The following is a 27,085-nucleotide window of genomic DNA, read 5'->3' as shown; positions in this document are numbered from 1 at the left end:
TGAGGCGGGAATTGAACTCGGGTCTCTGGCGATGTGAGGTAGTAGTGCTAACCACTGTGCCACCATGCCGCCCACTGCCACCATACTGCCCACATTCTATTCCATTGATATAGATGTAATATTATGATCACATAGCCAGCCTAATTATGATCATGTAGTCATAAATAAACTAAGAGAATTTTTACAGTCAAGTCCTTTGGGGAAGAAAACTGACACTCTTACCAGGACTGGCCTACATGTGACTCCAGACCCACACCAATGTGGTTGACTCTTTACTGCCCTCTGAGCAATTATAATGCAATAAAAACTTGCATCCCATGCAAAATAACATAAAGACTGAATTTAGATGGCTTAAGCTACAAGTGCTTTTATACATCATAGGATAATTTAAATCCCAAACTATCACTTCAAAAGATTTTCATTTGTAAAATATCAAATTTTGGTCACTTCAATGTGCTAATAAAATAGACTTTGACTATCCACCCTATCCATGCCTCTCATAATTTTGTATACTTTTATCAGGTCACCTCCCACAATTTTATCTAGTTTGATCAGGTCAGCTCTCAAAAACTTGAAGAATGTATTTGTGTTTATTAGTATTCCATCGAATCCCTACGGTGTGGAAACAGGTCCTCTGCCCAACAAGTCCACACTGACCTGCCAACAGTAAATCATCCAGACCCATTCCTTTACCCAATATTTACCCCTGAATAATGTACCTAAGCTACACATTCCTGAACACTACGGCAATTTAGCATGGCCAATTCACCTATCCTGCACATTGGATTGTGGAGGAAACTGCAGCACCCAGAGGAAACCCACGCAGAAACAGGGAGAATGTGCAAACTCCACACAGACAGTCGCTTGAGGCTAGAACCAAACCTGCTGTGAGTCAGCAGTGCTAACCATTGAGCCACCGTGCCACCCTACTTGAAATAATCAAATGTACTGAGTGGAGACCCATCCATATGATGTTTGAAAACATAAACACCAGATACCCAGACCTTCATTTTCTTTCACTTCAGTATAACACTTGATCTTAGTGATAATAGAAATTGAATGGGTTTGCTTTGAGGATTGAAGGGAAAAGGGTGTCAGAGGTCTTGGGCTTACATGGGTTAGTATTAAGTTAGCATAGAGGGTATGAGGAGTGATGATGAGTAGAAAGACTAGATTATCATAGAAGGTATGAAGAGCCACATGTAGTACATGGAGGAACATATTTGGCATGGACACTATGAGGGGCCATGAGGAGTGGAAGGGGAAAAGGGAGGGGCATTAATTGGCTTGGGTGAAGTTTGTGGAATATGTGGGAGTGATGTCTAGAGTGTTAATATTTGTTTTACAGCTTTTATTATAATTGGACTGAGGTCCCAGCACTGAAGCAGATCCTTTAACAGTCTGCCTTGGCATGCAGCAGCCCTTGTAGCTACCTTGGCACTGGGATGTCATATCTGACTCCAGTTTTCACTCGATCACCTTGATTAAAAATACAGCATTTCAGGGCAATTCCACCCTCCAACCACCCACCACACTCCCACATCCCTCACACCCACACCACTCCCACTTCCTCCCCCACCCCCTCAGTCAGGTTTGGGAAATCAGGAATTTTCCTCACACAATGAGATTTCAGTCTTGGATGTCAATGGATAATCCTCATCCCTTCAATATACACACAAACTCGTATATATATATACATTTTTATATCTTCTTGTCACAGGGCATTGTCAAGTAAAGCACTTTTGACAAAATTATAACGTATTATTGTAATAATTCAGGTGTTTACCTACAGTCACGAGAATATTTCACACTATAATTGTCAGTTACTTCAATTACTTACACTCAGGCTGAGTCGATACTTTAATCGGTTGTGAACTTTCCCCTGGTCCAAAATCATTGTAGGCTACGATCCTGAACAAATAGGCTTCTTCTGGCTTCAAATTTCCAATGGTAAGCTGCAGGTCTCCATAGTGGGAGGTATTCAATGCACGCTCCCTGATTTTAAACCAAGAGAAAATGGGAGCAGCTTAATACTGCAATGTTCAGCAAGGAAATAAGTCACACTATCATCTTCATTTCATATTTAAGAACAAGTTTAATGAGATGGATAACTCTGTACTCTAAAGGAATGATTAAAACTTGCAAATAATCACAGAAAACACTATTCCAGGTTTATGAACTATCCTTAACACCAGCAATATTTGAACAGTGATATGTTTGGTTGTACTTAAATATGTACTCAGCTTTCCAAAGCAAGCATTTTTAATCATCGCTGGACATTTAAGTAGTCTCTTGGCAATATTCAATACTTGTATTCCTTATAATACGATATTGTGAAATTTAATTTGACACTTATATATCTCATTGAAAAGAACTGGAAGAAATCAATGAAATCAGAATGCATTTTGAAATCAGGAAGAGAAATCTGGTATGAATATCTTGCCTGACACATTGACAAAGTTTTTGGAGAAGGTAACAAGCAGGATAAATAAAGGGGAAGCAGTGAAGTAATGCACTTGGATTTTCAGAAGGATTTTAATTATGTTACTTATTAAAATAAGCGGCCATAAAGTAGGAAGTAGTGCATTAGTATAGATAGAGGATTGACTAACAGAGGGCAGAGAGTTGGGATAGAAGAGAATTTTAAGGGTGGCAACCTGTAACTAGTGGAGTGCTACATGGATCAGTTATGGGGCCACCGTATTTACAATATATATTGATGACTTGGATGAAGAAAGTGAATGTGCTATTGCCAAGTTTGCGAATGACAAAAATAAATGAGAATTAAGTGGGCAAAAATGTGGCAGATGGATTATGATATTGAAAAATATGAGGTTATGCAGCAGGAAGAATAGATTAGTTGAATATTACTTAAATGGAGAAAGACTGCAGAAAGCTACAGCACAGAGGGTTTTGGGACACCTCATCCATGAATCTCAAAAAGCTAGCATTCAAGTTAATTGGGTAGTAGACAAGGCAAATGGAATCTTAGCCTTTATTCCAAAGGGAATGTAGCATAGATATGAAGAGGTTTTGCTAAAACTATGCAAAGCAGTAGTCAGACCACAGTTGAAATATTATGAAAAGCTTTGGGATCCTTTTCTAAAGAAAGACATGATGACACTAGAAGCAGTCCAGAGAAGATTCACTCAGTTGATCCCAGGTATGGAGGGATTGTTTTATCAGGAGAGATTGAGTAGGTTGGTCCTGCACTCATTGCAGTTTACAAGAATGAAAAGTGACCTTATTGAAACAAACAAGATCCTTAGTGGACTTGATAGGGTAAATGTGGAACAGTTGTTTCTCCATGTGGGGGAGTCTTGCACTGGAGGGCATAATCTCAGAGTAGGCAATCGCACATTTAATACAGATATGAAGAGAAATGTCTTCTTTCAGAGGGCAATGTATCTGTGAAACACTTCTTCTTCGAAGGGTGTTAAGGCTGGGTCATGAATTGTATTCAAGGTTGATAGAGACGTATTTTAATCAGGAAGAGAATCAATGATTTTGGGGCAAAGGCAGGAAACTGGATTTGAGGAATGTCAGGTCAGCCGTGATCCATTTGAATGGCAGAGCAGACTCAATGGAGGAACAAACTCTGTTCCTTCTTCCTATGGTTTTAATAATAATGAAGGAAACTGAATTTAGAAAAGTATTAAGAAACAAACATTAAGGAATAACAAAAAGGGAAATTGCAAACACGTGAACTCTAAAAGAAAAATAGGAAGTATGAGAAACATCAGGGTCAGTCAATATCTGAAAGACAGAAGCTTTGGTGAAACTTCTCATCTGATGTAGTCAGTAAAGTATCTTTCTCATTCAAATGCAACCTGTGTACTGTAAGCAGTTTTAGTGACTTTTACAAAAGTGGGACATAGTGTACAATTCAAAGTGATTATGTTTATCTCTTACTCATAGCACATTGTCGGAGTTAAAGTTTGATTAGTGGTAAGGTTCAGCAAATATTTATTAATATTTATTAATATTTAGTAATATATTTATTACTTTGTGAAGTTTCCAAGCAATAAAAGCTTACTCCTACATATGTTACAATGTGTAATTGGCTGCCTTTGGGGCAGAAGTGATTTACCTGAGATTTCCATTCTGAAGAAGAGATGTAATAACAACTGAAGAAATCTCCCATTGTAGAAGTAATTAACAAACATTATTTACTCTGTTTAGTTGGAACATTGTCCATAAATAGCAATTAATCATTACAAAGAACAATATAGTGGCTGCCTGAAGCCTTTTACCCAGAAATGGCACATAGTACAGGTGGAATAAAGAATGCACTTTTTGTTACTGTTTGCAATGGACTATCAGAAAATTTATTACCAGTATAACTGACAGGGAATTTCAGAAATAAATTGCATAATCTTTTCAGTAGAGTCAAATGCAAATGAAATGGTAGAATGACTGAAACCTGGCAATAAGGCAAATAGAATGTTATTGACTGACAAAAAATAAACACCTTTGAAACAAGTAAGAAATCAAAGGTGGGGGCTGGGTGATATTGTTAGGGGTGGGGGACGGGTGCTCCATGCATGATTATAAGGAAGAACAGTTCACAAAATACTAACCATAAAAGAGAAGACAGACTAAGAGAAAGGATGACAGACTGAAAGACACAAAGATAGATGAGTATAGATTTAAGTACATAGTGGCAGTCAGTAAATTAAAACTGACTTATTCAAAACCAGCAACTTCTGTTCAAATTGCATCTGTAAATCTTTGCATTATAAAACAAAATTTGACATCTCGCCACTAAAAAGGTTACTAGCATAGATGCTAAACACTTTGTCAAATGGGTAGATTTAACGATGCATCTAAAAGAAGGGAAGAAAAGTATAGAGTTACAGGAAGTAATTATAATTAGGGATTCTCAAAACACTAAAATACAAGGATGTAGACATGGCAAAGAATGTGGGGAAGCTTGGGATGGGAATGGGGTGAGGCCATTAAAGCATTTAAAAGCAAGGATAAAAAATTTTAAATCTTACTGGTCAGTGAGCATCAGAGAAAGGGACAAATGGGATTTGGTGAAGGTTAGAAAATGTATTGGAGAGCTTTGAATGATTTCAGGTTTATAGTGGATAGGATTCGTAAGATAAACAGTACATTGACATAATCAACACAGGAAATGGCTGAAGGTTCTGTTAGCAAGTGAGCTGAGCTGGGTCAAAGTCAGACAATTATAAAGGCAAGGAAGAATGTTCAGGGCTTGAGTAGAGTATTAAAAGGTGGAAGTGAGGACTGCAAATGCTGGAGATCAAAGTCAAGATTAGAGTGGTGCTGAAAAAGCACAGCAGGTCAGGCACATTTTAAGGAGCAGGGAAATCGATGTTTTGGGCAAAAGCCCTTCATCAGATCCCTGCTGTGCTTTTCCAGCACCACTCTAATCTAAAGTATTAAAAGGTTAGCAAACAGGTAGATTCAGCAGACAGGAGACAATAAGGACTGCAGATGCTGGAAGTCAGAGTCAATAAATATAAGCTGGAAGAGCACAGCAGGTCAGACAGCATCTGAGGAGCAGGAAAGCCAATGTTTCAGGCCAGCAGATAGAAACACAAAAATATTGGAGTACAAACTTTAGTAATAAAATGCTGACAGGTATTGATTAATACAGACAGCAAAAGCAACAAATTATTGTTAGAGGAAATGCCATGGATAGGATAACAACATAAAATATTTATTTGGCAATTTCAAGATGTGCAGTAATGAATGACTGGTTTGATGAAAATGTTTAAGGCACATAGCGGTATGTATTTTTCACCTGCACCTACCTGTTAACACTTTCCCTGGTGAAGTAGACCGTGTATGTCTGAATACTTCCATGTGCTTCCGCAGGTGGACGCCAGCTGAGTCGGACAAAACGGCTGGAGACAAGAACGGGGACCACATCCCGAGGGGCAGAAGGAAGGACACCAGAGTTTGGTAAGGCTGAGGATTGAGGAGGAGAGGAACTGTTCAGTGAAGGAGGTAGGCACAGGATTCTCAATGTAGGAACTTATAGGATAGATAGGATTTATGAATGAATCACGTCATTGTTAGGTTATAAGGAGCACATTAACAAACAAAGGGGGAAAGATCAGAAGACAAGGAATAAAAACTGATAATTTCAAAAATTATAGGAATGAATTTAACATTGACAAATTAAAATATAATGGATCATCAGCACAAATAATGCAACTGCTCTGTATATAACATAAATCTGTTATTAATGAAGGACGTGAATGTGGTAAACATTTTCCTTCTGATTATAAGCATTTCATATGGTCTGATTGATGCATTCCTTGACTTATTCAATTTTTACTTGGTTTATTATTGATGAAAAAAGTGAGATTTGCAGAAGATATTCACCTTGGAGTTATCAGAACAGAAGAAGAATGCCAAATCAAAAGAGAGCAACAGTTTATATTACAAAGGAAAAGGATGCTGACTGGGTGCAAGTTGACTCTGTTGCACAGATGATGTCATGGAAAATGCACCAGGGAAACATTATTCTGCATGCTTTTATATAATTCAAACAAGGTACAATGCCTGGGGATTTTCCTTTTTCTTTCAGAGGACTGGCCTATGTGTGTGAATATATGTAGCTTCCGGTAGGGATAAATGAACTAACTTTGTGAGCCTGATTGAAAATCTTGAATTGGTTGTTAGGGTAATGCTTAGCATATTCAAGATATTTTTTGATCTCGGATTCATATTTCATGTCAGGAATTACTTTGAGTTTTGCAAGCACAGGCTGATTGTGCACTGTCTTTCTGCACACTTTCTCTTTCCCAAACCCAGATTCCAGGTTTGCATCGGAAGTAACTCGATTAGTGAATCTCGTGCAGTTAGAATTTTAATCTCGCCCATCTATACTCCTACCTCAACAAATACCACTCTCAGCATGATGTAAGATGAGTGTTTTGCTGCCTTTGACATGAGATTTTCTTTTTCCTCAACAAGCTGATCCCTTTGTCGTCTCCTTGCCTTCAGTGTCCTCCTCGCTATCCTGTCCCTCTCACCAGCCACTTCTGCACCTCCAACATTCTCTGGCCCCTTGTCACAGCTCAATCCTTTTACTGGAATATTAGCCTCCTTTCAGCTTTCTCACACTAATCTATCCCCTGCTGAATTTCCGTTAGAAGTTCAATATTGTCATCAACAATTTTAGCTGCTCAGAACAGACTGGGAAAGGAATACAAAAGCTATTGCAGCCACACCTGTTTAGCAGCTGGAGCAACTCCATATGAGCTGCTAAAAATGCAGCTGAACTAATAACTCCACTCTCATTCTCAGTACAAGCTCTGTGAGGGAATTCCCACACCATGCTAATGGTTCAGGGAAGAAAATTCAGATTATTTTTGCTTTTTATAAGTGCAGAACACTTCAAAATCTATAGAGGTTAGAAAATAGAAACAGGCATTCGGTTGAGGCATTCAGTGTCAGTGTTTCAGCCCATATAAACACAAACAGTTTTAATCACATTTACCCACCCACTTGACATAAACTACAATCCTTTCATTTACCTCAGAGATATGCATGTCATCACCAGCAACCAGTGTAAGGAGAGAGTGTGTAAAACAATCCTTGACACATATGTCTAACTGTTACATGATTTTGTACATAGCAGCAGATTCTCTCCCTTTAGCTTGCCATTGGTTCTATTATTACTCCCCGTAATGAATGCCATCACATTTAGGAAACTACTTTCAAAGATAGTTTAATTCGCCATTGAATTTTCATCCAAAGAAATAGCTGCACTCATGAAGTAAACATTGCTTTTAGCCATTCCAAATAAGGAAGTAAAGTAAGTGTTTGATGAGAAGAATACGTCAATGTTTTTGTGCTAAGAACAATATCAATTAAATACAGTGATGTGAGAAGTTAATGACAAGGAAATAAATAAGAGTTATGAAGTGAAATTTTAATTTCTCAGCACAAAGATAATTATGCAGCATATTTAAAGGAAATTCAAAACTATTAGAAATTTAACAAAAGACCAAATACAAAATAGAAGGGAATTCTCAGGAGGGTTTAATTGAGTAATGATCTGCGGAAAGGTTGTTAGATAAACATGGAACCACCATGAGTGCAAATTTTTGTTGTTCTATTCAGACAAATTTAATTTTCATACGAATTCATCCATTCAAAAACTTGCTGACAACTTGATGATACTTATACTTTAAAGTTTGGCTTCTATATTATGGCTTCATGCACACATGATGGAAATTTGCTGCAAACTTGCTAAAGCAAAACACAGCAATTTAATGAATAGGAGGTAACTTTAATAAGTTAGGGAGGTGATAGCTTAGTGGCATTATTGTTGGACTGTTAATCCAGAAACCCAGGTAACATTCTGGGGACCTGGAATCAAATTCTGCCACAGCATATGGAAGAAATTGTGTTCAATATAAATTTAGAATTAGAAGTCTAATTATAACCATCAATTCATTGCTGATTGTTGGAAAAACCCATCTGGTTCACTATTGTCCTTTAGGGAAGAAACTTACCTAGTCTGGTGTGTGTGTGTGTGTGTGTGTGTGTGTGTGTGTGTGTGTGTGTGTGTGTGTGTGTGTGTGTGTGTGTGTATGTGTGTATATTCCAGACCCGCAGCTGTGGGTTGACTTTTAACTGCTCTCTGCGCCATTAGGGACGAGCAATAAGTGCTGACCTAGCCAACAATGAATGTCATCCCATGAATGAATTTTTAAAAAATAACAATTTTTCAAGGCTATTTCATCAGTCTTTAGAAGAATTGAAAGGAATTTTTGATTCTGTTGCAACACTGAATATGTGAAATGCAAATTAATAAAAACACTTAGACCTGAATGACCCAACTCTTTTTTATTCACTCGTTGGATGTGGGAGTTGCTGGCTGACCAGCATTCATTGCCCTTCTCTATTTGCCCCTGAGAAGGGCGTGGTGAGCTGTCTTCTTGAACGGCTGCGTTCCATATGCTATTGGTTGTCCCATAGTGCCCTGAGGGAGGGAATTCCAGGATTTTGGCACTCAGTAAACTGCCATTTCGAAGTAAATATTTCCAAATCAAGATAGAGCTTGGAAGGGGACTTGAAGATGGTGGTGTTCCAATATATCTTCTGCCCCTGTTCATCTAGACGGAAGGAGTTGTGGGTTTGGAAGGTGCTGTTTGATGTTCTTTTGTGAATTTCTGCAGTGCATCATGTAGCTAGTACACATTGCTGCATCAGTGGTGGAGGGAGTGGGTGTGGTGTCAATCAAGCAACTGCTTTGTCTTGGATGATACCAAGCTTCTTGAGCATTGTTGGAACTGCAGTCATCCAGGCAAGTGGGGAGTATTCCATCACAGCTGCAAATGTGTTGCTGGTCAAAGCACAGCAGGCCAGGCAGCATCTCAGGAATAGAGAATTCGACGTTTCGAGCATAAGCCCTTCATCAGGAATAAGAGAGAGAGCCAAGCAGGCTAAGATAAAAGGTAGGGAGGAGGGACTAGGGGGAGGGGCGATGGAGGTGGGATAGGTGGAAGGAGGTCAAGGTGAGGGTGATCCTGACTTGTGCCTTGTAGATGGTGGACAATCTTTGGAGAGCCAGGAGGCGAGTTATTCACTGCACTATACCCAGCCTTTGCCCTGTTTTTGTAGCCACTGTGCTTATGTGGCTAGTCAAGTTGAGTTTCTGATCAATAGTAATCCTCACATGTTGTTGATAGTGCTGGGCATTCAGTGATGGCAACACCATTGTTTTCTGGATCAGTGGTGCTGGAAGAGCACAGCAGTTCAGGCAGCATCCAAAGTGCAGCTGCCTGAACTGCTGTGCTCTTCCAGCACCACTAATCCAGAATCTGGTTTCCAGCATCTGCAATCATTATTTTTACTTCGTTGATTTCAACACCATTGAATGTCAAGGAACAGTGGTTAAATTGTCTCTTATTGAAGATGGCTATTGCTTGGCATTTGTGTGGTGAGAATGCTACATATCACTTGTCAGCCTGCTAAATGAATCAATCTTATTTACTGGGTATCACACACTTAAATGTATTTTAATGACAGGAGTTTTGGCGAGTAAGTGTTATTTTGCAGAGAAGCAGGGTTCACTTGCTCAATAATTTCAGCACTTGCACATTTAACTGAGCATGCATGTACACTAGATGTCCAGTTTACTTCCTAATAACATATAAGTGATATTCATGCTGCAAACCTGGACCAATGCTCTGTCTGAAATTACTGCTTTGCAAATACATTCTCTTGTATTTGTACAGACCCAAATAGATTTGTTTTGCTTATCATGTAGCATTTCAAAGAACAGTAAAAGTTCCAAAGGAAAAATGTATTTTTGAATCATGTCTTTCATGGTAGACTAATAAAATTAAAAACTCCACTTTATTAATGAACATTAATTTGCAAACAATTTAACAAATTGAACTATAAATTCATCTACACTGATTTCTTGTCTATACAAGTTGCAATTCTTTATCAGCCTGTATCTGATTCCACTCAGAAGTCAGCTGCATGCAATCCTCCTGGTGTTTCACAACTTCCCTATTTGGTCAGGACTGGGACCACTGTGTCAGGGAGTCGCAGAGTCTTGGAGCATTGAACCAGGTCCTTTAGTCCAACTAGTCTATGTTGACCATGTTCCCAAACTAAACTAATCCCCATTGCCTGCATTTCGCCCATATCCCTCCAAATCTTTCCTTTTAATGTACCTGTCCAATTGTCTTATAAATGTTATAAGTGTACCTGTATTCAACACTTCTTTGGCAGTACTTTCCAACCTGAACCACTGTTTGTGTAAAGAAGTTGCCCCTCATGATATTTTTAAATTTACTTTCTCTCACCTTAAAAATATGCCCCATAGTTTTGAACTCCCCCATATCAGGGAAAAGACCTTTGCTATTCATGTTACTTATGCACCTCGTGATCTTATAAACCTCTAAGATCATCCAACACTTAAGTGAAAAAGGACCCAATCTATGCAACTTATTTTTATAACTCAAACCTTCTGTCATGATTGGAATCAGGTTAACCTTGTTAACTACAAAGTGCTTAACTGGAATTATTAATCTGGGCCAATCAGAGAAACCTTGGCTGATCTACATAGTCAATGTGTTTCAGGTGTAACTCAGCTCTCATTAGGGAACTGTTGTTTCACTGGCTGGTTCCAGCCTGTCTATTATCCTTTTCTCAAAGTAAAAGAGTAATGTTGGCAGGCCCTTCAGTCCAATGTGGCAGAGTTAAAAACATATACAACCAGGAAATACCTTTGCACTATATATATATATATATATATATATATATATAAAAGAAATTAAAGTGAAAAAACCCCAAAAGAACAAGCAAAAAGAAAACCAGGAGATTTAGAATCTCCTCAGTTCAGGGGACTGACTCGGAGTTGACTGGCCACAGCCAGTGTACTATACACATATAAATAAAAGTTGACTTGGTGGCAGGCCTCTGTGTGGTTATTTCACCCTCCATTCCTCACAACATCCTGGTACATCATTTTTGAACACTCTCCAATTTAATAATATCCTTCTAATATCAGAGTGACTAGACACAGTACTCCAGAAGAGGCCTCACCAATATCTGGTACATCCACAACCCCGAAACTCCAAGCTCTGAACAATGAAGGTAAATATGCTAAATGCCTTCTTAACCACCAGTCTATCTGTGATGCAAATTTCAAAGAATTAATCACCTGAACCCCTATGTCTTTCTGTTCCTCAACACAACACAGGGTCCGATCATTAACTATATAAATCCTGCCACTATTTGTTTAAGTAAATTGAAATATCACACATTTAGTCAAATTTAACTCCATCTGCCACTCCTCAGCCCATTGGCTCAGTTGATCAAGATTTCTTTATAATCTTAGATAACCTATTTCACTGTCCAATATACTATTAATTTTAGTCTCAATCACAAACCTACTAACCATGCCTTCTAAATACCCATCCAAATTGTTTGTAAAACTATCAAACAAAAGTGGACCCACTACTGATCCTTGTGGAACACTGCTGGTCTCAGGCCTCCAGGCTGAAAAACAATCCTCTATCACTACCCTCTGTCTTCAACCATCAAGCCAATTTTGTATCTAATCAGCAAGCTCACTCTGAATTCCATGAGATCTGACTTTTCAAATTAGTTTAACATGAGAAACCTTGTCAAAGGTTTTACTAAAGTCCATGTAAAAAAACATCTACCACTCTACCCTCAATCTCTTTGATTACTTCCACAAAAATTTTAATTGAGTTTGTGAGACATGGTTTTCCTTGCACAAAACCATGTTAACTATCCTTTATCAGTCCCTGTCTCTTCAAATGCATGCAAATCCTGTCTTTTAGAATCACTTCCAACCACTTACCCACCACTGATGTCAGGATCCCAGGCCTGTGGTTCCTAGGCTTCTCCTTATACACTTTCTTAAATAAAGGCAAAATATTAGCCACCTTCTAATCCTTCAGCACCTCATCTATGGTAATAGATGATACAAATATTTCTGCTAGGGGCCCCACAATTTCTTTCCGAATTTCCCACAACATCCTGGGATACATTTGATCTGGCCCAAGAGATTTATACACTGTTACATCTTCTAAGACTTCCAGCACTTTCTCTTCGGCAATGTGAAGTGTTCATAAAACATCAATAATTACTTCCCTGAGTCCCATGAGTCCTGAAATCTCTTCCATCTCCTGAGATTCAATACATAGACAACCTACTTGATCTTTAATAGGTCCTATTCATTCTCTAGTTGTTCTTTTGCTCTTAAGTACTTGGAGAATTTCTTTGAATTATCCTTGACTTTATCTGCCAAGGCTGTCTCATCCCCTCTTTGCCCTCCTGATTGCTCTCTTTTGCTCTGGTTAGGGCTGGTCCCATGGTGCTCTGGTCAGGGCTGGGGCCACTGTGCTTATATTCAGCTCTTGGTGCTACCGGCCTGCTCTTCCTGAAAGTGGAATGGCACCACTAAAGTTGCAGTGAATCAAAGGAGTGGTGACTTTTAATGTTATAATAAACAAAGAAAACTGAATAGTGGGACAGAAAGGGGTCTTCTAGATTGGCAGGAATAATGTTAGTGGCCCTCACATGGCAGATGTAGAGGGGCATCATGTTTTCACAGAGGAACCAAGGAGCCTTCTCAAGGGAGAAGGTTGAAGGGAGTGAGGGCAAAAGTGCCATGCCAGATGACTTGATGTGGCTGATTAAGGTCAGTGAATGCATCTTCATATGATCCACCTCTCCAGCTAGCCGGTGCACTCCACCCTATCACTTATTCTTTAGCAGCCCTAAAGGCTCAGGCATAATAGCCAAATACTCTATCTCATCCTCACATACCTACAAATGATGCCACCGAACTTCTGTGCTTCCACATACTTCCATACAGTTGTGGCAAGGATCAGTAGTGGGTCCACTTTTGTTTGATAGTTTTACAAACAATTTGGATGGGTATTTAGAAGGCATGGTTAGTAGGTTTGTGATTGAGACTAAAATTGATAGTATAGTGGACAGTGAAATAGGTTATCTAAGATTATAAAGAAATCTTGATCAATTGAGCCAATAGGCTGAGGAGTGGCAGATGGAGTTAAATTTGAATAAATGTGTGATATTTCAATTTGCTTAAACAAACAGTGACAGGATTTATATAGTTAATGATAGGACCTTGTGTTGTGTTGTGGTCCTCTATACTTTATAAACCTATAACTCTAAAATATAATTCTTAGTTTAATGATAAAATCCAATATTTAAGGTACTAAAGACATTTACCTGCATTTTTAATATGTTTTTTCTGTTTAAAAACAAGCAGTGGAAAGGATAGTTGATTCTGTTTCCTCTCTTTTGTGTCTGAGACTATTGATGCTGATTATTTCATTCACATTGCTCATACTTCATGCCAGCATGAAAGGACAGTAGGTTTCAGCCCACTCTAATGATCTTGTGCTTGTTTTAGGTGTAAGGTTAAGATGTTCTGCAGCGTTTCTGTAAACCTTATTTTGTTTCTGCAGATAAACTGAAAAGTATCTTGAGTGATTGCAATATCATATACATTAACTGCGAGAACCCCTGAGATGGTAATCATAAGATTCTTGCCCATTGTTGGCAGGGAGCTCAACTCCCATAATCCCAGTAATTTTTGTCTCTGTTAATGCTGATTGGTTCATTCTGCCCACTCTTGGTTCTGAAAACCTTTTATCAAAGAAGTGGAGCAATGTTTCAATTGTAGGCTCGAAATGAACAATATGAGAGTACTTTTATAGAACTCAACAAATGAGATGGAAGAGGAGAGCACCAGAAAAAAATCATGAATCAGCTATGGTAACTTTATAGTAAAAAAGAAAAAGATACTGGCCACAAGATTCAGATTATAGATAATGTAATGGAAACTGGACCAATTCAGTTTCAGTTGGATCTGCTGTTTCAGTTGCACTGCAATTTGATGATTAGATTACTTACAGTGTGGAAACAGGCCCTTCCGCCCAACAAGTCCACACCGACCCGCCGAAGCGCAACCCACCCGTACCCCTACATTTACCCCTTACCTAACACTACGAGCAATTTAGCATAGCCAATTCACCTGACCCGCACATCTTTGGACTGTGGGAGGAAACCGGAGCACCCGGAGGAAACCCACGCAGACACAGGGAGAACGTGCAAACTCCACACAGTCTGTCGCCTGAGTCGGGAATTGAACCCGGGTCTCAGGCGCTATGAGGCAGCAGTGCTAACCACTGTGCCATCGTGCTGCCACTAGCCAAAGACAAATAATAAATTAAAATTCCATATTCAAAATATACCAATGGAATAAGCACATGGACTATTAATTAGTAACCTTATTTATTTGTACCAGTAATTCATTTTGAATTAATCTATGCTGTGTTCTTTATTGAAAATCAAACCGCATTACCATCATTTACAGTCAGAAACAATTAATGGTAATCACACACTGGCAGAGCAAAGGCCAGCTGCATTAAGTTTTATCTGTTTCATATACACATCTTATACTCTGCTACATAAACAAGTTCATTGATTGTTCATAGGGAGGCCACTGGCTGCACATACCAATAATAAACTTGGTGTGAGCCAACAAACGCTATTCAGGTTAAAAATTGGTGAATAGATTATGAGACATACAAGTGCAATCAAACTTCAGACTCACATAAAATAATGCAGCAAAAGTGTATACTGTTGAGTACACAAAATCTTTAATAGATGCAGCATTAGAATTCTTAGGTACTGGTAATGTCCATACAGTCCAATAAATCTGACCTTTCTTTATAAAGCATATGCAAAGCTTGCATTTATATATTATCTTTCTCATGCTCAGTATGTGCCAAAATAGTTCACAATTAATGAAGTACTTTTGAAAAATAGCCACCATCTTAAAGCATAGCAGTCAACTTATGTATCATAAGGTCCTGCATACAGTAAAGAGTTAAATTTGGCAAAAAAAAAGATCTTCAACCCTATCCTGATATTGGTGGAAAATCATGGTTAAAAAACAAATAGACCAGAGAATAAGTAAATATACAACTGATTTGAAATATACACAAAATCTATAGAGAAACAGGCAATTAGGTCCAACTGTCGTTATTGATTATACACATAAGCAAACTTACTCATCATATTTTACTATTGATAAGTTCAGAATTGTGTTTTGTCTGACATTATAGACACCCACAAATAAGTCACTGCCAAATCCTGCAGCAGGCTTCAATCTGACCCACCAGCTGTGTTACTCAAAGATCTTCACAGTTACCAAGTAACAGCTAATGTTGAACAGTCATTGTGGCTTGTTTTGTGTGCAGAGAGCTGTATTTTCCCAATTCAACTCACATATAAACACCCACTCCACAAAAGAAAATGATTACATTTCATCTATAGATTCATTTGGACCATTCTAGCCTTGCTTTCCGGCCACAAAGTGACAAAAATAATTGTCAGAAGATCCTGCCCTTTTCTCTAATTATGGTCTTCTGTGTATCACCATTATAAGCCAAAATTGTCATAATAGATCCCTCCATTCACACAGAACACAATATTTCCCATGATTAACCCACTCGACAATCATCTGCAGCCTCTGATCTAATGCAGCTAATCATTCCTCAAGTGATGGGTAAGTGGGATTCCAACCTGATGTAATAACACCAGCTCGAGTGCCAAACTCAGTGTACTTACTGCAATCTGGAGACACCAGAATAGTCATGCAGATTGATTATAATTGTTGGTTCTTCCACTTTATATTTCTTCCTCTGAATAATATGTTGACTTGGTTTGATAAATGATTTCATTAGCATCAGCTGTCCTCCGGTGCTTCAGCCAAACACTCATTATTCATGTACAATGTAGATCAGCACCTGTACCCACACCCCACGACCCTTTATAACCCCTACGTAAATTTAATGATAATTAATGCCAACCATACTCCCATACCCTTTGCCCTTATACTTTACCATAACATTGAAAAATTAGTACTCACACTCAAAACAACATTTACTCAGTTCTTTGTGTACATAATGCGTCATATTAACACATACTTTAATCAAATGCTTACTCTTTTATAACAACAAGTAATTAAACTTATCATTACAACCACTTTAAAGAATCCATATCCACTTGGATCTCAGTCCAGCTGAAATGGCAAACACCTGACTGTAATAATGGATGGCTCTGAAGTCAGTCATGAAGCAGTAATCTAGTGATGAAAACCCTCAGCGAACGTAAATAAGTAGCAACCAATATTTATTTTTAATTCTGCAGATGGTTTATTTCAAAATTTTAAAGAGCAGAAGTTTTAAATATTTTGTTAAATTGACAGCTTTCTTTGTCAATCGCTTCTTAACATTCTTGACAAGATTGTCTTGACATATTTGATATCCCCTTGACAGTTGCTTTTGACAATGTTTACAATTTTATGTTGATTTTGATAGGTCTATTGACAACTCCAGTGAGATTGACAATTGATAAATACAAGCACTTTTTAACTCACATTCATACCTACTTTCAACCAAACACAAAGAGAAGCTTAACTTTTCAAAGAGTTCCCTGCCTATCCAAAGAAATTCATAAAGTTTACACCTGCTCTTACAAACTCTCCTCCACATAGTTCTCATGATTTCTCATTACTAGGCTACAACAATAGGAAAAAAGCCTAATGTTTTAGAATATCAAAAGAGAGGAATATGGATAAGATAATGTGAAAATGCTAGAGTATTGTATATCAAACTCAAGGCAATAGGTTTGAGGGGATGCATTATGAATATACCATGATTATGCACTGAATAGAAACAAGCTAGATGCTATACAAAACAAGGGAAGTTAGGGAATACTATTCTAAGGATATGGTAGATGCAAGAAATATACATTAAAGGCAGAAATTCAGATTTGAAAAGATAATAAGTTCCAGGAATAAGCACTTTTTGCCCACTCCGAATTGCTCATAGTCCAGTTAAGAATCAACCACATTGTTGTGGGTCTGGAGTCACATGTACACCAGAGCAGGTAAGGATGGCAGCTTCCTTCCCTCAAGGATATTAGTGAATCAGATGGGATTTTCTCCAACAATTAACAGGGGATTCATGGTCACCATTCATTCCAGATTTTTTTTGATTGAATTCAAATTCTACCATCTGCTGGGGTGGGATTTGAACCTGGAACCCCAGAACATTACCGAGATCTCTGGATTAACAAACCAATGATAATAGCACCTCCGCAGAATTCCAGGTTTTTTTTCCAAAAGTAATGAGTCACAGAATCACAGAGCTGTTATGGTGCAAAAAACAATTCAGTCCATTGTGCCCGCACTGGGTCTATAACCTCATGCCATTCTTTTGTCTTATTCCCATATGCCAGCACTCCATTTCTATCTAAGTAATCATCCAATGTCCTCTTGGATGCCTCAATTGAACCTGCCTCCACCATATTTCCAGGCAGTGCTACTTGGTGTATGAAAATGTTTTTTACGTCACCCGTGCTTTGTTTGCATATCACTTTAAATCAATGCCCTCTCGTTCTTTATCTTTTACGAGCAGGAATAATATCACCCCATCTATTCTGTGCAGTCAGCTCCTAATTTTGAAAGATGGATAGATTCTTGATTAGTAGGGAATCAAGGGTCATGGAGAGCAGGCAGGAGAATGAGGTTGAGAAACATATCAGCCATGATCGATTGATACAACGAACCCAATGAACTAAGTGTCCTAATTCTGTTCCTATGTCTTATGGTTTCTTAAGCTAAAGCCTCAATCAAATCTCCTCTCAGCCTTCTTCTTTCCAAGGAAACTGGCCCAATGCCTACAAACAATCCTTATAACTGAAGTTTCTCATTCCTGGTGCTATTGTTGCAAATTGCTCCTATATTCCCTCCAATGCTTTCACATTTCGTGGCCAGAACTGTACACAATACTCCAACTGTGCCTTGTACAAGTTCACTATCACCTTCTTGCTCTTGTACTGTACGCCAATTAATAAATAGGGTCTGCTTTATTAATTGCTCTCCATCTGTCCTGCCGGCTTCAATAATCTGTGCAAAGACGCAACTTGGTCCGCCTGCTCCTGCACCCCTTTTAGAATTGTATCATCTACACAGCCCACAGCCAGTCATTTACAGTTAAAGCCATTTCACATCATTCATTGTTCGTCGGCACCTCAGCTTATGACCAATAAAACAAATAAATGTCAGCTGACTAGCTTTAGTGACTGCTGAAGCACATAGAAAAACCATTAGATTAGATGTCAGAATGCATCAGTCACATCACCTCACCAAATAGGACTAGAAAGATACCCAGATTAACTGAACTTCAGCTATATGATATCCAGGAATTGTTTCCATTATGGTATTAGTCTTGTAACTTGGGTGACAAAAATGATATATTTAGCAGTTTTCTCGAGTAGATATATAAAAGAACACATTTGGTGGGCACAATACCAAGATGTAGGGAGGGCTTTTAAAACTGATAAAGCTGATTGCTTCTTCAACTCCCCTGAAAATCAGCCCATTGCTGGTGTATATGTATCCTCCACAGGTGGTCCATGTCAATACCTTGTTGTCTTGCAACATTATGGACTAAGTTATGCTAGTTTGATGAGATCTCTTACCTGTGATTTGTCTGGATATCAAAATCCAGTACCAAATATGGTTTGCACATATGGGCACAAGCAGGTGACACAATGACAGGATGGTAGCTTGATGTTATTCTGCACAAATGAATGAACGAATGAAACAGTTCTATATCCAGGAGTATTTGGGCAAAGTAAACATTAGTCCCTTAGAAAGACTGGGGAATTAATATTGGAAACAAGAAATCTACAGAAACATTGAAGAAGTATTTTATAATTGTGTTCACGACAGAACACAGAAGCATGCTAAAAATAAAGGGGAAGTAAAAAGGAAGAAGACAAAAACAATCATTAGAGAAAAAAAAGAGAAAAAAATAGCATGGCTGACAGGTTCCCTAGTCTCATCCTCTAAGGGACTGACGCTCTCTGTTGCCATTCTTTTCCAGTCTTATATATACATGTAGAAGCTTTCATACTCTGTATATCCTGCTTGTTTTCTCTCTTACTACAATTTCTGCCACTTTACTTGATTATATTTTCTAGTTTCTAAAATGTTTCCAATCTTTCTAATTTACTACTTGTCTTTGCAACTTGGTATATCTTTTTCTTTCAAATTTAACAATCACTGAAGTTAGAGTGAGGTAACAGGGGAATCCTAACAAAATTTCTGGCCAGTTTACTGCTGGGATCATGTAAGTGACATATACAGGGCACCCTTCAGACAAAGCAGGTGTCAGTGTAACAAAAATGAACTACCTGACCAGATATGATAATGAACTACCTGACCAGATCGACATCTTAACCTACATTTGTCCTGGAAAAGATTTGGGCTGGTTAAAATCGAACATCTGCTGTAAATAAATTTGCAAATATTCTGTGTACTGTTTTTTTAAAAGAAGGAAACAACTTAATCCAGAAATTCCATCTGCAGAGCTTCATCAACCAGTGCAACAGCTGGTACTCATCCCTTTGACAACACAAAGACTTCTGACCATAGATCTCCACTGGGGTTGCAAGCTCTCTGACTCTATCTGTGAGAGTGCATTACATCTCTTGTCAAGATTATATTTTGTGAAGCCAGATCACTGGTGGACATGTTTTGCAAATTAATAAAAGGAAATGCATGCACTCAGAACTCGCAACAACATATGGTGTTTAAAACTAAGAGGATTTCCTCACCACAAGGATTTCAGATTAATTTATTTTTATCATTTTTCTCTCCTATCTTACCATCCTTCAAGGAGCTTGTTGACTTTTTGCTTGGGGCTAGTTCTTCATGTATTTTTTCCCTTCTAGACTTACAAACATTCACAAGTTATCCTTGCCATTGATAAGCACCAAACTATGCAACAATGGAAGGAGCTAAAGCAAACCAAATCTTGCTCTTGCCCAAAATTAATTCATAGTCACTTCTAGGAGGCTTTTCTTAGATAGGTTACTCCTCATAATCAACTTTGTAGACCCATCTGTACAGTTACCACAACAGTTAAGTCAATCTTCCTCATCTCCATTCAGCTCATTGAGAATTAACCAAGGACAGAACTCACATTCTCTTCGGTCTCCTTTGATGAAACTCTGTTTTACCTATCCATTTCTCGATAACATATCTATCAATCCACATCACTTTTAAAGCATAGAAGGGAAAAATTCTTTCACACTGCACCGCATCCTATTTTTACAAGTATTACTGAAGATCATCATTCGGACCATGCAGGAAGTAGCCCAGAGTACTATCTTCTTACACATGAATACTGATGATCAATTGTACTTACCAAATAAACAGGCAGAAGAGAACATTTCTAATGAAATATTACCATTCTATAAGTCAATTTATGTTTGCATTTATATTCAAAGTGAAACATGTTGATACCACCAAAGTCACATCACTAACTGAGGAGTTAGAGGAATTACGCACTGCCCGGGGTATTGTCTCTTCAAAGAAATATTAAACCAAGGCTCCTTCTGTTCTCTCAAATAGATGCTAAAGATCCTACAGAAATGGTGTGCCAAAAAGTACAGCGGTAATCTTAGCTTTATGATTAATATTTATCCTGCGATTAAGATTACTAAGCACAAATTGTCTCACCATTATCAAGATGCCGTTTGCAAGAGTTTGTTATTCACAAAGTGGTCTCCCCAATGCTGGGGAGATGAACCATAGAACTGGGTGACCATTCTGCAGAACACCTAGGTTGTGTCCATATAAATGACCCTGAGCTACCAGTTACCTGTAACTTCAACACACCATTGTGCACCCTGGCCAACACCTCTGTCTTGGGCTTGCTGCAGTTCTCCAGTGAAGCACAGCATAAGTTGAAAGAATAGCACCTCGTTTTCTACTTGGGGACCCTGCAGCCTTCAGAACTCAAAATTGAGTTCAATAATTTTAGAACATGAACACTTCCTTCCATGCCTTTACGTACCTCCACAATGTCACCATGGGCTGCTTTCAGCACAGACAAACTATTTTCATTTACCTACAGTCTCCATTAGCAGTTCTTCCTCCTTCCTGGCTTACCATTATCCATCCTTCTGGCTGCCTAACTATCTTTCTTTCTCTATCTCTACTTATTGCTACCCCTTTTACCCCGCTTCCCATCCATTGTCTTCAGCAAATATACTGCCTTTTTCTAGCTACAATCAGTTCTGAGGAAGGATCATTGAACCAGAGATATTAACCCCTCTCTTTCTTTTCAGTTATTTTTCCCTCATGCCACATTTATTTCCAATCTTTGTGACCTTCTTTGATTACTTATGTGATAATTGTGTACCGTATAGATTGTTATCATTTGGAAATTTGGATTTTTCAATTAGAGACAGATGGATTTCAGTTTTCGGTCTGTGAAGGCAACATTTTTTTTAAGAGGTCAGAAAGTCAATTGAGAAATAAAAAGACTGCAGGCTATATTACAAGCTTCCTCTGTGCCTAGCCAGATGCCTGTGTTGAAAGCAGTTTGTCAGGGGAGCATAGCAATTTGTTTCGAATTCTGTTCAGACGTATCAGCTTTCAGTTTCATTCCAACAGAGAATAGAAGGTTTCAGTTCACAAGAACAGTTTCACTTTAGTGGAAGGATTGAATTTAAAAGCAGGGAGGTTGTGTTGTAGCTGTATAGGGTGTGGGTGAGGTCACACCTGCAGTACTGAATGCAGTTTTGGTCTCCTTTCTTGACAAGGGATGAACTGGCATTACAAGGGGGCAGAGGAGGTTCACTAGGTTAATTCTGGAGTTGAGGGGTTTGGCTTATGAGGAGAGACTGGGTAGATTGGGATTATATTTATTGAAATTTAGAAGAATGTCGGGGGGGGGGGGTTGATAGAAACATATAAAATTATGAAGGGAATAGATAAGATAGAAGTAGACAGGACGTTTCCACTGGCGGATGATACTAGGACAAGAGGGCATAGCCTCAAGATTAGAAGCAGGAAATTTAGGACTGAATTGAGAATGAACTTCTTCACCCAGAGGGTTGTGGATCTATGGAATTCCTTGCCCTGTGAAGTAGATGAGGCTTCCTCATTAAATGCTTTTAAAGCTAACACAGATAATATTTTGAACAGTAAATGAATTAAGGGTTGTGGTGAGCAGGTGGGTAAGTGGAGCTGAGGCCATGAAAAGCTCATGATCCTACTGAATGGCAGGGTAGGCTCAGGGTGGGAGGTGGGGACAGATGACCTATTCCTACTCCTGCTCCTAGTTCTTATGTTGTTATATCCTTGCACAGAAGTTTTCAAATTGTGAGAACTGCGAAACAATTTAGGTCAACAGACCTGGAAAGAAGTTTTCAAACTGTTTGCAAACAGGGAAACATGGAAGAGTCATTTTAGGAAGAAATTAAAGAAATAAATTGACTGAATGTGTTTAGAAGCATATGCGTTAGATTTCTGAGGCATTGGTACCAATTCTGGGACAGATGGAACTTCTACACCTTGGACAGGTTACATTTTAACAGGGCCAAAAAGTGGGTGCTGGAAAAGCAGAGCAGGTCAGGCAACCTCTGAGGAGCAGGAGAGTCAAAGTTTTGGGTGTAGGCCCTTCATCAGGAATATGGGGGTGTGAGGGGTGTCAAGGGGACTGAGAGATAAATAGGAGGGTGTGGGTTGGGCGGCGGGGTGCAAGGCAGCTGGTAAGGTGATAAGTGGACGCAGGTGGGAGGTGATGAGCAGAGGGTGGAGCGGGTAGGTGGGAAGGAACATGGACAGGTAGGACAGTTCAAGAGGGCGGTGCCAAGTTGGAGGGTTGGATCTGAGATAAGGTAGGGGGAAGGGAGATGAAGAAACTGGTGAAATCAACATTGATGCTGTGTGGTTGGAGGATCCCTAGATGGAAAATGAGGAGTTCTTCTTCCAGGTGTCGGGTGGCTAGGATTTAGTGGTGAAGGAGGCCCAGGACTTGCATGGCCTTGGCAGAATGGGCGGGAGAGTCGAAGTGGTACATTTTAACAGGACTGGGACTGATATTCTTGCAGAAGATTTGCAAGGTCTGTTGGGTGGGTTGCAACTAGCTGTCAGGATTGGGAACATGAAGGGTAAATTGAAAGGGAGGGTAATGTTTTGAACAGGAAGTAGAAAAGATGTTAGGGAGACGAGAAGACATGAGAAACAAGGCTGAGCATCGAGTACAATTTAAAGTTGGCATTATGTCAAAGAGACAAAGCTAAAAGTGAACATGCAGTAATTGCAACAAGGTCAATGTTCGAAAGGTGCAAATAGAGATAAATGGCTATGATCTAAATGACGTAACAGAAACATGACTACATAGTGATCAGGGCTGAGAATTGAGGATTCAGAGATGTTTAGGAAGGACAGACGAGAAGGAACAGGGGTGGAGTTGTCCTGATAATATGAGAGAGGGTCAGTAAATTAGCAAGGGAGAGTGTCAGACCAGAAGAATAATGAGCAAAATATGTTTAAATGAAACTAAGAAACAGCAAGGGCAGCAGACATTAGCTCAAGTTATAAATCAGCCACTGAATGGTAATGGTGGTGTAGGCATAGCATTAATCAGGAGGTGAGAGAAGCATGTAATATGGGCGATATCATTTTCATGGTGCTTTCAGTCTACACACACTGTGTCAACCAATTGAGCACTAAAAGTGTTGAGGACAGTTTCTAAAGTAAGCTGGAGATGGTTTTCTAGAGCAGTATGATGAGGAGCTGACAAGAGCTATTTCACATATCATAAAAAGTAAAGAAAAAGATCTAATTAATAATCCTACTATAAAAGAATATTTAGGCATGAATACCCACAATATGAATTTTACATAATGTTTGAAAGTGAGGTAGTTCATCCTGTAGTAAGAGTGTCCAATTTAAATAAGGGAAATCACGGTTGCATAAGACACAAATTAGTTGCAGTGGATTGGGAAAATACATTCATAGGCATGACTGCTCATTGAGAATGGATCGTTGTTAAAGAACAATTACAGGGCTTACTATGCAAAAGTGCAAAAACTTTATAAAAAGGGGTCAGTCACCCATGGCCAACAAAGGAAGCTAAGGATCATAGAAGATTAAAAGAAAAAGCCAATAAAGATGCCTGAAATTGTCATAAATCATAGGATTGGGAAGTTTTTATATTACAGCAAAGGAGAACAAGAAACTAAAGAGGACATGAGAAACAAAACAAAAATAAATTATAACAGCTTCTAGAGTTACATGAAAAGAAAATTCTTGGCTAAAATGAATATGAGTCCATTACAGCAGAGTGAGGAGAATTTATAATAGGGAATACTGAAATGGCAGAAAAGCTAATTCATTTACTTTGTGTCTGTTTTCAGTAAGGAAGATTCAAGAAATTTCTTGAATTTGAGATCTAAGTAACGAGGGAGAGTAAGGAGTTGAAGGAAATTAATATTACGAAGAAGGTTGGACTGGGGCAATCAAAAGGGCTGAAAGTTGATAAATCCCCTGGACCTGATTACCTACAACTCAGGGTTTTGAAGGACGTGGCTATAAAGACAGTCGATATATTTATGGGCATCTGCCAAAACTCTTGAGATCCTGGAAGATTTCCTGCAGATTGGAAGGTAGAAAATGGCAGCCCACCATTTAAGAAAGGAGCAAGAGAGAAAACAGGGAACTGTAGACTTATTAGCTGTACATTTGTAATAGGAAAATGCAAGAGTTTATTATAAAGGCTTGATAAACAGATAATAATTATCGGATTGGGTATAATATTGTGATTGGGAAATCCATTTTTGATGGCCTGGAGTTTTTTTGGATGGTAATTACAAAATTGATAAAGGGGAATCAATGATATACACTACTTGGATTTTGAAAAGGTCTCTGACAGGAGGTCGATTAGCAAGATTAAAGTTCATGAGATCATTTATTCATGGGATGTGAGCATGGCTGGTTGGCCAGCCTTTTATTGCTTGTCCCTAGTTGCCTTTGTGACAGTGATGGTGAGCTGCCTTCTTGAACTGCTGCAGTCCAGATGCCATATATTGACCTACAATGTTTTGAGGGAGGGACTGCCAGGTAAAATATTTCCCCTGTTTAGAGAGTCAAGCACAATGGGGTACAATTTAAAAAGGAAATACCATTTAGGATCTAGATAAGGAGATTTCATTTTCTAGTTAGAAGTTGTGAATCTTTGAAATTCTCAACTAGAGAAGGCTGTGGAAGTTCAGGCTTTTAGTATGTTTAAAGTAGTGATTGATAGACTTCTAATTATCCATAACGTACACAGGATAGTGTGGGTAAAAATGTATTGAAGCGTTCAATGATTGCATCAATTGGTGGAGCTAGCTCAAAAGGCTGAAAGGCCCACTCCTGGTCTATATTCCTAATTGCTGTAGATAGCTAAGGACTTTTAATGAAAACGTCTTCCAATAACAGTAATATGCGAGGTCTCTAAAGCAGTTATTCATGTACAAATGAACCCACTCTTTCCTGTGATGTCACTATTTGATTTCTTTGTCTACATTGAGTGATCACCAGAAGCTGCAGTTGTTAAAACTAACTCCCATCTCACTGCTGAGCCCTGTACCTGGGATTCAGATCACTATCTATTCCCTGTCTCACTGCTGGGCCTGGGCCTGGGCCTCAATATCACTCTCAATCTCCTGTCTCACAACTGGGCCCTGGGCCTCAATATCACTATCAATTCCCTGTCTCAGTGCTGGGCTATGAGCCTGGGCCTCAATTCACTCTCTATCTCCTCTGTCACCCCTGGGCCGTGAGTCTGGGCTTCAATTCACTCTCTATCCCCTCTCTCACTGCTGGGCCCCTCGCTTGGGCGTCAGTTAAGTCTCTGCCTACTATCTCATAGCTGGACCCTGAGTCCGGGCCTCAAATCCCTCTCAGCATCCTCTCCTACTGCCGGACCCTGAACTGGACTTCACTTTCCACACCCTGTTCTACTGCTGGATCCCTGGATGTTCATGGACTTCAATTCACACTCTGTCTCTTCTCTTGAAACAGCATTGAGCTCCTTACTTAAGGAAGAATGAATGTGCCAAAGATAAAATGCAGTGGAAACTGGTGATTTTTCAGAAAAGGGTTGAATAAAAATGGCCCTGCATCCTCTCAAGTTTAAAAGCATTTAAAATCTTTATGGGCTTAGATAGAGTAGCTGCAGAAAAGATATTTTCCCTGGCTGGGAGAGTCTTAGTTCAAGGAACATTGATTCAGAATAAAGGACAAACAATTTCAGGCTGAGATAAGGAATTTCTTCAGTCAGAATGTATGGAATCTTTGGAATTCTCAATCCTAGAGGACTGAGAAACCTCAGTTATTGAGTGTGATCAAATCAGACATCAAGAATTTCTAGATTCTCATAATATCATAATAACATAGTGGAGGAAAATGGGGCTGATGTAGATGATCACCCATGGTCTGGGATGGCATTTCAGGCTTGAAGGACTTAACATCTACTTATACTTCCAAGATCTAAGTTCTGTGTGGGTATACTGCACACATAAATAGCAGAAACACTGATAGGCTGGTAATGTGGTTCCATGTAGCAGCTTAGGAATTTCCAGCATATAAATTGTTCATTCATAGACTTTGATTTCTTTATGATGAGCTGGATTGACCTGAACCCCGTTTTATTCTATC

General features: G+C 38.9%; 1 protein-coding gene across 1 annotated transcript in view; it reads right to left on the bottom strand.

Moving 5' to 3' along the window:
• The window catches only part of dcc (DCC netrin 1 receptor), a 990,886-nt gene that overhangs the window by 341,316 nt on the left and 622,485 nt on the right, over nt 1-27,085 (bottom strand). Inside the window, exons 8-9 of the mRNA XM_060825544.1 lie at nt 5,784-5,940; nt 1,841-1,995 (exon numbers count right to left, since the gene is read on the bottom strand). Coding sequence (XP_060681527.1) covers nt 1,841-1,995; nt 5,784-5,940 — 312 coding nt within the window. The remainder of the gene's footprint in view (nt 1-1,840; nt 1,996-5,783; nt 5,941-27,085) is intronic.

This window comes from Hemiscyllium ocellatum, chromosome 1 (assembly GCF_020745735.1).
Source record: "Hemiscyllium ocellatum isolate sHemOce1 chromosome 1, sHemOce1.pat.X.cur, whole genome shotgun sequence".
Lineage (NCBI taxonomy): Eukaryota > Metazoa > Chordata > Chondrichthyes > Orectolobiformes > Hemiscylliidae > Hemiscyllium > Hemiscyllium ocellatum.
The sequence above is the reverse complement of the archived record's forward strand: the minus strand, read 5'-3'. Positions and strand labels throughout refer to the sequence as shown.